Genomic DNA, 11,354 nt, shown 5'->3' with positions numbered 1-11,354 from the left:
AGGTAGGTACCCAGTCGCTCTTTCCTATCCTGAACAGTTTTCGCGACCGGACTTAAGGTTGAAGAAGACCCAGGTTAATCGAGGATTATCTTCTATTCTCTAACTATATGAACTTGGGCGTGCCACAAACGGGTACCGCAGAGTCCGACAAAGAAACTTCAGGCGAGCATCGCTGGGGTATGGGCTAACCTAGCCAGGTGGATATGGCTTATTATACATAAGAGCAGAACACACAATGCAGTCTGAGGGTATTACAAAGAGAACAAAGAACACAAAATAACAACAACTTCACATGTGGATTTGGGTACGGTAAATTAAGGCCCAACAAATTAAACTAGAATCAGCATGGCGACGGCGCCGACGATAGCTGACGCGCTGATGGACAGCTTGCTGCCCATGCCAGTGAAGATGGGGCTCGATGGGGTCGTGGGCGAGCCAGTGGCGTCGACGCCGCTAGGGCTAGACTCTGTTGGCTCCCAGGAGGAGGGAGAGGCGGATGGGACCGAAATGAACTGTGAAGAGGTCGAGATGATGGTCCAGCCGGCGGATGTGGTCTCCTCGGGAGCAGTGTAGATCACGCTGTCAGGGGGGATCGAGGAAGGCTCAGCCGCGGGGGTGTTCACGGCGGCAGGGGTCTCCACGGGGGCGGGAGTTTCCACAGAAGCGGGAGCATGGGTCTCAACGGGAGCAGCAGTCACGGTTGTCTCCTCCACGATAGTGCTGCAGTCGCAGGTAGCCGTTGATCCTACGGCATCCACGGAGGTCTCGGCAGTCACAGCGGGCTGCGCAGCAGTGGCTGTTTCAGGCTCAGGGGCAGGAGCGGATGCAGCAGCGGGGGTGGAGGCGGGAATTTCGGCAATCTCGCCCGCTGGCTTGGAGGAAGTCTCTGGGACTGAGACAGCGTTCGCGGTCTCGGCGCTGGCCGAGGGGCAAAGTGTGGTGGTGACAGTCACGAAGCGGGTGCTCTTGGAAGTGGATTGAGAGTTGGCGCCTTGGACATTGGAGGCGGTGGCAGGGGCAGCGGTCGTGGTCGGCTCAACAGCAGCCTCGGTGGTGGTTTGCGCAGTGGCAACGCTCTCAACCGTTGTCTCGGGAGCGGCGCTTGTGGTTGTCTCAACTGCGGTTGTCTCAACGCTGGTGTGAGTGGAAGTAGCAGTAGGCTCGGCAGCCGAGGTGGTTGTCTTGGTCGAGGTAGCGGCATCCTGAGTTCCCTGCGCTTCGGTGGATCCACCGAGCTGGTAGATCTTGATAGAGTTGAGCTCCCAGAAGGCGTTCTCGAACGCGGCGGGGTTCTCGGCAACGTAGTTGACACAGCTCTGGATGGGGTTGCTGGGGTCCTTGACAGGGCATCCGCTGTCGCCGAAAACACCACCGGCCCAGTCACCACAGAAAGTGGTGTCGAGGATCATCTTCTGGTGAGTGAAGCGCTCCTCAAAATTGCAAGAGCCCTGCAGGTGGGCCATGGGGGTGCCAAACGCGGAAGTGTCGGGCTTGCCCTCAGTGAGAGAGGTAGGGATCGAAGACCGGGGGAAGAACCAGATTTTGAGGTACTCCTTTTGCCATTCCATAGCATAGACACCTCCGTTTGCCTTGTTGAATGGGTCACCAGAGGAACCTTGCTGACCCTCGACAACGCATCCAATTGTCCCTGAAGCGTCACCGCACTCGCTCGAGGTCATGTCGCCGGACATGTCGTGATCGCCGCCGACATCGCAGGAACCGCTCGTGTGCAACACAATCTTGTTGGAGTCGTGCTTGTTGACACCCTCGATAATGTCGATCTCACCATCATCCGGCCAGTTGGGGCCCACCGTCCAAAACGCGGGCCAAGTACCACAGATGCTGCCTGGCATGTGTTGGATATCGATGACATACAATCCCTGGTCGTAGTACTCGTTGCTCTCGATACGGACAGACTCGCGACCAGGGCCGTCGGCGCTCAGGACAGTTTCGTAGTCGACACCCAGGTACAGGCTTCCGCTGTCGGTGATCTTGACGAGGCCGGCATCTTGGGCGTAACTCTGGTTGACATAGGTAACGAATCCGTTGGTGGGATCGGCCTGGTCGAAGAAGTTGAAGTGGTCAAGGATGTTCTCGCCTTCGAACGACTGTTGGAGTGTGTAACTGCCGGTAGCGTGGGCGATGCTAGGGAAGATAAGCGCAGAGGCAGCGAGAGAGCCTACCCTTCGCATAAGGGTTGAGGAAGACATGGTAATGTAGTTCAAAAGATAAAACGCTAGTTGTTGGAGTAGGATATGAATATGCTATACAAAAGAAGGTAGTGAATCCGCAGTGTAGCAGATGGTAGATCGATCAAGATCAGTGATTGAAAAAGAGAACGGAAGACGACCGTCTAGGCCGTACGAAAAATCAAATGCTGAAAGGAGAGAAAAATGCAGATTCAATCCGCAATGACGAAGAGGCCCAGCAAGGAATGTAAAGGGCAAGATTAGAAAGAAAAGGAAAGACGATGATTTGAGAAGACAAGTATGTGAGAAGGAGAGTGGCGGCAGACCCTGGGCAACGGCCATATATATGAACACCAATGCCAGCACCCGCATGTTTGGGATCTGGAACGCTCGTCCATTGTTGATCAAGGTGGAAAGGCCCAGTCTTAGAGGAGCTTCGTCCAATCGAGAGGCCTGGATGCATATTGAATGGAAGAATTGGGCGAGGAATCTTGAGCGCTTAGAAGAAAGCCGGCAAATCAGAGGGCAGCAAACGGTCGAGGACAGGAACACAGCGACTCGCCAAGGTGCCTCATTCCTCATCCAGGCATGTTCGGCTGGTCCGGCGACAAAGCCAGCGCTTTGTGGATCCACCGTGGCACTTTTGAAACGTTGCGATGTCAACTTGAAACAGGGGAACGGTCGCGCTTTTGGGTGAGCAAGCCACAAAGCAGGGAGATAGGGGTGTCAACTACCGATGCGTTCAAAGCCACTTATTGAGTTGAATAAGATGACAACAGAACACAGCTTTTGACTGACAATACCAATACTGCTCAACCACAACCAAGAGCAAAGCATCGAGTGGCACAGCAACAACATTCCAGCGGGGGATCGTGTTGCCGCCGCAGGGGAAAATTACCGATCGGGGCGCCAACCCGGCCAGCGTCGCATCTCAGCGCTCATCACTTTGGGGAGATTGGGCAGTGCACACTGAAAATCTCAGTCAGGGTCGAGACCAGAGTCGGAGACCGCGCAGAACACTTTGTTTTGTGGAGCTCAGCTCTTGGTGCTGTTGCTGTGGCCTCCCCAAGACTGCAATTCGCCGACTCAAGGCATGTCAGAAATTAGGTCGCTGGGCATATGATACAGAGAACGCGGTTTCTGCGAAGAGTTCGTCAAACTGCGATGGGAATGTGATGAATAAAGCTCGAGAACAGAGGGAGAAAGATGAAGCTGGAGAAGTGCGAGTCGAGTGGTGGGGGTGGCATGTGATCTGGGAATGTGCATGCATAATTAGGTAAGCCTATCTAATTGTGTAGATAATTATAGTTGGCGTCAAGGCCAGCAATAATCGCAATTACAGTGTTCTGGACGATGCACTCTTGGTTAGTCCACTTTGTTTTGCCTATTATTGGAACTAAATTTCCTATAAACTAGCTGGTCATCTACAAGGCACCCTTGATCCACGGGTCGCTTACCCTCACCCATGGATCATCAGCGCCGCCATGCTTATTCTAGAGCCACGCACGAGGTCCTGACGACAAATAACTATTTTCAGGCACCTATACCGACATAAACAGGGAATTCTCGAGGGGGTATATCAAACACCTGTAACTACCTCTTAGCGCACCAAATATCGACTGGCAATTGCAATCTGAACCAGCCGCATACTCTGTCACGGCAGGACCATTAGACTGTCCATCAATCTTACGCCAGATAATGCATCGCCCCTCTCTGCGCTGTCTCATTACAGGTTTGTACGACTTCCAAGCTGGGTTACGAGATGAGAGAGGATGGATGCAGGGTCCAATTTTCTCACTGCGCCTCCGTCACACCAAGCATAGCCAGATGTTCAGCAAACTTGACCAACGGAGTGCCACATCTAGTATGCCGTTTGACGCAGCCTAGGCGCCTGGACTTTAGTTCAGAATCTGGAGTAGATGCAGTACTCAGTCTGTATATGTGGTGATACATTGGTACAATCAGCCAGTCAATCTCCCCAACGTCATCTCCTTCCAGGCACATCGCATACGGCACCGCCTTCGACAACCCGTTGTTGCTATTTTGCAATACATATAGACATCTCATGGTCGGTTTACAGGCTAAGCAAGAATTTACTATCCTTTATCCACCGTTCAAACGCTCGGTGGCGAGGATTCAACAAACAGTTCGCTGAAGCGAGACTGGACGGTTTCTCTTAGCGCCTGTTACATAGAGCCAAATACATAGACACGAAGCAGAAATATCGGAGTACTAAGCCTATTCGGACTGTATTGCTAAAGCCTTGTTTGATGAATCTGTCTTGTTGCGTTTGGTGAGGCTTAGGACCTGGGGCTCGTTCGTGCTTGAGCCGAAATATATATCTTGGGCATGAGGCACAAGACAACTCAGTAAACTCATTAATTGAGATTGCTTGTATTTGCGAGCCATTACGAGTATCTTAGCATCCAGAAACATTGTCTCTGGTAAGCTCTATGCATCAGTGGGGCATTATAGGGAATGTCTCTCTACAAGCTACATCAAATCTTTCAAGGGAATAAAGGCAGCAGTGGTCTCAGCCAGTTATCAGACGAGTTGAAGTCGCTCTGAAAATCTGTCCTTGTGAGTTAGCTAGGTGAGTCCTCGGAATGGCTAGAGCAGGATGTGCTGTAAGCCCCTGCCACTGGTCGCTCTTTCCATGTTTGATATTTTTCGCACGAGATGGTCTTGGCTGTTCAGTCCCCAGGGTCTAGACAACTATCTCGACATAGCGCTGAGGAAGAAAAAAAAAAGCAAAGAACTATCTACTGCTCTCCAATTATGCATAGTGATTAGCAATTTGGTCAGGATCAATTATCAGCAGACTACAGTGGTTAAGTCGCATAACCCGGGGCAGACCACAGTCACGTGGCGAGTTGGCAACAGATCCTCTGGCGATCCTGACTTGCGCTGGCTGATTCGACTGAAATCAATGCTATTGTGCTCTGCACACTGCATGATCAGGTGAACAGTGCTCTATCCCTGCTGTTGATCAGACGCATCCAACGGCCGGGGCTTTTCCTGTTCTCGACAAATTTCGTCCAAGCTGACCCAAGAGATGCCTCGGCGATGGCCCGAAATCTCAAATCGCAGACCAGAATGCTGGGTGGTGGGTCAACGAACCGGGCCTGGTGGGGATCTCGCTTTCGTTTGGGGGCTAGCATGAATAGCCTGAATATGGACTCGGACGTTGGCTTGAACTCTGTTGTCGTTGACTCTGACTTCCCCTGAACCTGATCATCGCCTGTCCTCTTGTCAAGCAGATACAAACTTTGGCGGCGCCACTTTCCCTAATATCCGGTGTTTGAAGTCTCGCTATCTGCATGACAAGTGGCGTTCGAGTCAACTCGCATTTATTTGACTTTGGCGGCGCAGATTAACTCCTAGTAGGGCTGCGACACGCTTCCTCTATAGGAATATGTTGACCAAACCACTGATCCTGCCCTGCTCCTTAGTTCTCGGCATCTTCGCCACGGCTTTAGCACAACGCCTCTTAGAGAGGCTTCGGCGGGGAACGGGTCATAGTGTCGTATACGGACTTGGCGAAAAGCCACATTATTCAGAGCACTGATGAATGCAGCGTCTCTTGCAAGCTGTAGACTTGCCAGTTGCCACAGGCACGGCAGTCGAATAATCCAGACGCTGTCACGGAAGAGAAGGCAACTTCCGACCCAAACATTAGAGAGGGTATACTGCAGAAAAAGGAAGTGACAAGAGTCAATCCATGAATTGGCCGCCGGGTCCGGTGTGGTGCTGGCGGTCCGGCTTGAGGATGGGGAACAAACTTCAACTAATTGTGGAGGTGCGCAGCCAGTGATCCGGCCTCGTTGTGTTTCCCAATCTTGCCTTTTCACCGGATGTGGACCAGGTCTATTCATCCCTCGCTGCTTGGCCTTTGCAGTCTGCACCCGGCGCTCTGGGACTGAGGTATTGAACTCGCCATGCCCGATTGTTATTACCGGGCAGTGCAAGAAGCGGGATGGGTGCTGATATAAATTATATGGCGACCTGAAACAATATGAATTCATAGTGGACCCATCACGGGTACGCAAACCACGGTACCAGAGATACAGGCTTGATGTGCAGTTTCGTCGACCATCTGGTCCAGATCCGGGGATGCTTTAGCGAATGATGCAAGACAAGGATTCTGATAGTCATAGAATTACCAGAATGAGCATATCGCAGTGTCCAAAGTTGCGGCTAAAGAGATCAAACTTCCCCTCGATGGAGACACATCGGACCTGTCTGTCGATGGTCGAACTCTGGGGACTCGGGTCATCAATAATCTAATTGTTTAAAGCAATCTGACACCCAGGCCCAATCTTGCTCTCGCTCTCCTGAAACACGTTGAGGCGGAGTCACTTGATGAGAGTGAGATCATTTATGTCGGGACCCTGGACGCTGGACCGTCCGCCTGCTCCATCCAACTATTGACTGTCACTTTCAACTCAACACACACCTTCAACATGTCCGCAGCAACCACGGATCCAGATCTCACGCCTGCACTTGCGCCGCCAGATGGTCAGGAGCCTAACTTTGTCAACCCGGAGTATGATGGGAATCGATTCGTGATTGTCAATGTCATCTTTCTTTTCATATCGTTTTCTTCGTTGTTGATTCGATTATGGACGCGCACATTCATTGCTCGTGGGTTTCGGCTTGATGATGGTAAGCCTAACTTTCCTCATTGATGGCCTATGCTAACGATGCAGCTCTTATGATTGTCTCATTTGTATGTTCTTGCGAGTCTTGAAATTGCCACTGCTAACAGTATAGGCCTGTTCATGCGTTCTAAGCGGCATCATCCTCAACAGTAAGTTGAATCTACCCATCAAAGACACTCCTAACGACAACAGTGCTGAACTGGGGACTGGCCGTCCACATGTGGAACGTCCCGTTATCGCATCTATCACCACACTTCCTCAAGGTTTGAACACCACCTATATCTCAACCAAGGCAAGTCTAACGAAGACCCGGCAGCTCAACGTCGTCGCCGCCATAATCTACTGCGCCGGCACAGGCTTCCTCAAAGTCTCCGTCCTCCTCTTCTACATGCGCATTTTCCCCAGCAAGAACTTCCACATTGCCGTCTGGGCGCTCGTCTTCATCGCCGCCGGATATAACATCGCCAGTGTTCTCGCCAACGTCTTCAGCTGTAACCCAATTGAGAAGTCCTGGGACGTGAGCATTACAAGCGGTTACTGCATGGACCGGCCGACGTTTTACTTTGCGAATGCGGGACTGGGTATCTTTACTGATTTTGCGACGGTTTTGGTTCCTGTGTATGTATTACTTGGATTGGAGGGTTATAAATGCTGACTGGACAGACCGTGGCTGCGCCGCCTGCAAATGCCGTTGCGACAGAAGATTGCCGTCGGTTGTATCTTAGCTACTGGATGCTTGTAAGTCCACTCCATAATGGCCGACTAAACCACTCTAACAATCCCAGCGTCGGCGTCGTAAGCTGCATCCGTCTCTCAAGCCTCTACATCCTCCAAAACACCGCCGACCTAACCTGTACTTCCCCCCTCCCCCCCAATCCACTCTTCCCAACTAACAACCCAACCAAAAACAGGGGCCACAACAAACGCCCTAATGTGGTGCGTAATCGAACTAAACCTAGGAATATTCGGCGGCTGCGTAACAGCCATGCGCCCCTTCGTGCGGCGGTACTTCCCTCGCCTCCTCGGCCTATCTTCGCACAGCGGCGGGTACAACTACCCTTCTCAAAGTCGTGGGAATTCACTCCCTCTCAATTCAATCCCGCGTAGTGGGAACCCTACTTTCTCGAATCATGGGCATCAGTATTCGACTGCTTATAAGTCTGCGCCGGATAATTCTAGTGAGGAGCATATTTTGCCTGCTGCGGGCGTGGTGGGGGGGAAGGAACTGGATGGGATTGTGAGGACTGTGGAGTTCGATGTTAAGAAGTCGGGGGAGCATTCGTGATCTGATGATATTATATTGAGAGTATGGAGATATTCTATTTCATGGTTTGTATGCTTTCAGTCCGTCAAGAAGTCTCGGCTGAGAGTCGGGATAACGTCGGATAAGATAATGCGGTGGATGATCTGGATTAGCGATTAATACCTAATTTTTCTATGTACATATACCACAACAATTAATATGCAAGAATCAAGATTAAACACCACGTGCTCATCGCATCTGAATAATTCGTTAATCGGAGATCGCTGCATGCAGATTACCACGCAGCACATCTTATGATCTTACTGCTCCTCCTCCGACCCTAGCGGAACCCAAGCAAGGGCTCACTTCCGTAACCGGACGCCATCCCGATCCCCCCACAGCACTATGCGTCTAGCCCGGAGACTAGCGAGCAAGCCCTGAAGAGCTGACAAAAACATTCTGATTGCGATCCACAGTCTGCTGCTGCAAGCCTGCGACTCGCTGCCTTGGTCTCCGTCTGAGTCGTGCTCCGGTCGTTTAGGTAGAGCTTTAGGTTTGGTGATTTGGCATGCGTTCCATTCTTCCATACCTCCTGGACCTTCCATAGCCACAGCCACTCGGCAACTCGGGATGGTCGGGATATACCGCATTGTGCAATGTGCACCGCTGCTCTGGATTGCAGTGCACTGCATTGCATTACATTGTGCCCCTCCCGGCTAAAGGCAGGTACAAGCTTTAGTCTAGAAGGTACTCCGTAGAGCTGTTCTGGGTCTCGGTCTAGCTTGATCGTCGTATATTTCTACAACGGCCGCCCTCCTTTCTTCTCCCCGATTGCAGTCCCGTCCCAACGGTCCCTCCGCAACCCCCTCTCCCTCCCTTACACCGGACCTGACCGCACACCACCTAACAAAATGCGCCTCCTCAACACCCTCCCCATCGCGGGCCTGCTCTCCCTAACGACACCCGCTCTCGCAAACACAAACGACGACACAAGCGGGTGCGCGAAACTCAAGGCCCAAATCGGCGCCTCGACGTTCTTCCCCGGCGAGGATGTCTACGATGACGAGAGCCAAGAGTTCTGGTCCAACACGGAGATTATGGACCCCGGGTGTGTTTTCAGGCCATCTTCTGCGCAGGAGTTGGGAGATGCGATTAAGTTGTTGAGGGCCGAGAATGCGCATTTTGCTGTTAGGGGGGGTGGGCATATGGGTATTCGGGTGAGTACCTCCATACTGTCCAGGTTTCGATGGATGAGATGGATGAGTGCTAATTGTAATTGTACAGGGCGCGAACAACATCGACGACGGCGTATTGATTGTTATGTCTGCGCTCAACACCCTCGAGCTCAACGACGACCAGTCCCTTCTGCGCCTTGGTCCCGCGTACCGGTTTGTCTCACCCTCTCACACCCAACCCTTGCCAAAAATAGAAATAGAACCAGTTGAACCAAACTAACAAGATTCCAGCTGGCAAGACGTGTACTCCTTCCTCGAGCCGCACGGTCTCGCCGTCGCAGGAGGTCGTCTCGGTCCCGTCGGTGTCCCCGGTCTCCTGTTGGCCGGAGGCGTAAACTTCTACGGCAACCAGGTCGGCTGGGGATGCGACACTGTCGTTAACTACGAGGTTGTCCTTGCCGATGGCTCTGTCGTCGAGGTCAACAAGGACAGCTACCCTGACCTGTTCTGGGCTCTGAAGGGTGGAAGCAGCAACTTTGGCCTTGTTACGCGGTTCGATATGAACACTATTCAGAGCCCGATGGTTTGGGCTGGTTCGTACACTGTTTCGGAAGAGTATATCGATGATTTCCTCAAGGTATGATTTCCACTAAATATATATAAGAAGGGAAAGTATGTTAATTTGTGATTGCAGGCCATCGCAACATTCGCCTCCGACATCTCCGACCCCAAGACGCACATCGTCCCTGCTCTTGCGCCATCGCCTGGCTCTGCTACGCTTGCCTCTGCTATCCTCTTCTACGATAGCGCCGACACTGCCTTCCCTGAAGTCTTCAAGCCGTTCACCGATATCCCCGTTTACGCAAGCACGCTCGGCTTCAAGACTCTTTCGTCGTTTGCCTCTGAGCTTGGTCAGATGGTTATTCCTGATATCAAGTATGTCCCCGCCTCATACTTACCTTTATATAAGCGCAATACTAATAAAGCACAGCGACGTCTTCGTAGCAGGCACAGTAACAGGCACAACATTCGACGACCTATACCGCGGCATCAGCATCATAAACAGCACTTTCTTCGAGCGCCTCCCCACCCTCTACGCGCAAGTCCCCTCCGAAAACTTCAAAGCCATCCAGCTAGACTGGCAACCAATCGGCAAACTCTGGATGGACGCTTCCTCTGCCGCCGGCGGAAACGCGCTCGGCCTCGACAGCTCCAAGATCTACCTCGCCTACGCGGAGGTCGTGGAGTGGAGCGGCTCTGAATACGATGATATCGTCATGTCTTGGCTCGAGGAGACGACGTGGGCTATTAACAATGCGACGCAGAAGGAAGGGCTGTATGATGCGTTTAACTATATTGGTGACTCTGCTGGGTTCCAGAGTATTTTCCCCGGGTATGGGGCTGCGAATCATCAGAAGCTGGTTGATATTGCGCAGAAGTATGATCCGAATGCTGTTTGGCAGAGTTTGATGCCTGGTGGGTTTAAGGTTTATTAGCATACTGCTTACTCTGGCTAATTACCCTTTCCTTGATCTATTCGAGGAGACTGAGGGATAGAGGAAGAGTGAGATATACTTTGCAGATTTGTATATATTTAATTTATTATATAGAAGAATGAGATCACGGTCTATCTTAATCTGAATCTTGATTTTCAGCATGGATTGGAAATGGAGATGTTAGATCTAACCGCCCCCAAATTGCAGCACTTAACATGAAACACCGCGAGACAGCCACAAACGCCCCGATCGCAGGGACCAGTAAGGCAAAGTAACAGTGGCAGCCTGACAGGAACAGGCGTCAAGCCAGATCAAACAACTCACAATCATACCTGGCAGGGTTCAATTCTGAGACTTTCGACCTCGGCTATTCTTCCCAAGCAAGTCAAAGAATCCAGCTTTATGCAGTCATCCAGCATCCAGCGCCAATCACACCCTTGTTCCTGAATTCATTCCGACAGTCAGGGTCTGATTTATTGGATGACTGCGTTTCTTTTCGGCGAACTTACCGCTGGCATCTGCCCACACTCTCTGCACCTGCATCGACCCTGATAATTAAATTGCACACGGATTCTAGACAGGGTATGATT

The 11,354-nt window shown here is 51.7% G+C and overlaps 3 protein-coding genes across 3 annotated transcripts; 2 read left to right on the top strand and 1 right to left on the bottom strand.

Annotated features, from left to right (window-relative positions):
- Positions 1-329: 329 nt before the first annotated feature.
- On the bottom strand, positions 330-2,210 carry eng2 (putative GPI anchored endo-1,3(4)-beta-glucanase; the record flags this gene model as incomplete). Its single annotated transcript, XM_073771158.1, has 2 exons — positions 330-473; positions 504-2,210. The coding sequence occupies 2 exons, from the start codon at positions 2,208-2,210 to the stop codon at positions 330-332; spliced, it is 1,851 nt and encodes a 616-aa protein (XP_073629073.1).
- A 3,803-nt stretch (positions 2,211-6,013) lies between these two features.
- On the top strand, positions 6,014-8,333 carry BDV14DRAFT_171630 (uncharacterized protein). Its single transcript, XM_073768444.1, has 8 exons — positions 6,014-6,854; positions 6,899-6,918; positions 6,963-6,999; positions 7,043-7,113; positions 7,167-7,468; positions 7,514-7,588; positions 7,636-7,703; positions 7,762-8,333. Exons 1-8 carry the CDS (start codon positions 6,653-6,655, stop codon positions 8,133-8,135), a joined length of 1,149 nt encoding a protein of 382 aa, XP_073629072.1. The 5' UTR covers positions 6,014-6,652; the 3' UTR covers positions 8,136-8,333.
- Positions 8,334-8,793: 460 nt separating this feature from the next.
- Positions 8,794-10,939, top strand: BDV14DRAFT_171628 (FAD-binding oxidoreductase). Its single transcript, XM_073768443.1, has 5 exons — positions 8,794-9,310; positions 9,378-9,481; positions 9,560-9,905; positions 9,963-10,204; positions 10,260-10,939. Exons 1-5 carry the CDS (start codon positions 9,005-9,007, stop codon positions 10,762-10,764), a joined length of 1,503 nt encoding a protein of 500 aa, XP_073629071.1. The 5' UTR covers positions 8,794-9,004; the 3' UTR covers positions 10,765-10,939.
- The last annotated feature ends 415 nt before the right edge of the window (positions 10,940-11,354 follow it).

The sequence above is a fragment of the Aspergillus stella-maris genome (genome assembly GCF_047715825.1).
Source record: "Aspergillus stella-maris strain CBS 113639 unplaced genomic scaffold BDV14scaffold_21, whole genome shotgun sequence".
Classification (NCBI taxonomy): Eukaryota; Fungi; Ascomycota; class Eurotiomycetes; order Eurotiales; family Aspergillaceae; genus Aspergillus; species Aspergillus stella-maris.
Note: the sequence above shows the minus strand (reverse complement) of the source record. Positions and strands in the feature narration are given on the sequence as shown.

Bases quoted from the DNA above. Each gene is read 5' to 3' on its own strand.
- BDV14DRAFT_171630 (XM_073768444.1), top strand. From the start codon at position 6,653: ATGTCCGCAGCAACCACGGATCCAGATCTCACGCCTGCACTTGCGCCG. The intron at 6,855-6,898 runs GTAAGCCTAACT...CTAACGATGCAG, and splicing joins TGGGTTTCGGCTTGATGATG to CTCTTATGATTGTCTCATTT. The intron at 7,589-7,635 runs GTAAGTCCACTC...TAACAATCCCAG, and splicing joins ATCTTAGCTACTGGATGCTT to CGTCGGCGTCGTAAGCTGCA.
- BDV14DRAFT_171628 (XM_073768443.1), top strand. From the start codon at position 9,005: ATGCGCCTCCTCAACACCCTCCCCATCGCGGGCCTGCTCTCCCTAACG. The intron at 9,482-9,559 runs GTTTGTCTCACC...ACAAGATTCCAG, and splicing joins CGCCTTGGTCCCGCGTACCG to CTGGCAAGACGTGTACTCCT. The intron at 9,906-9,962 runs GTATGATTTCCA...TTGTGATTGCAG, and splicing joins ATATCGATGATTTCCTCAAG to GCCATCGCAACATTCGCCTC.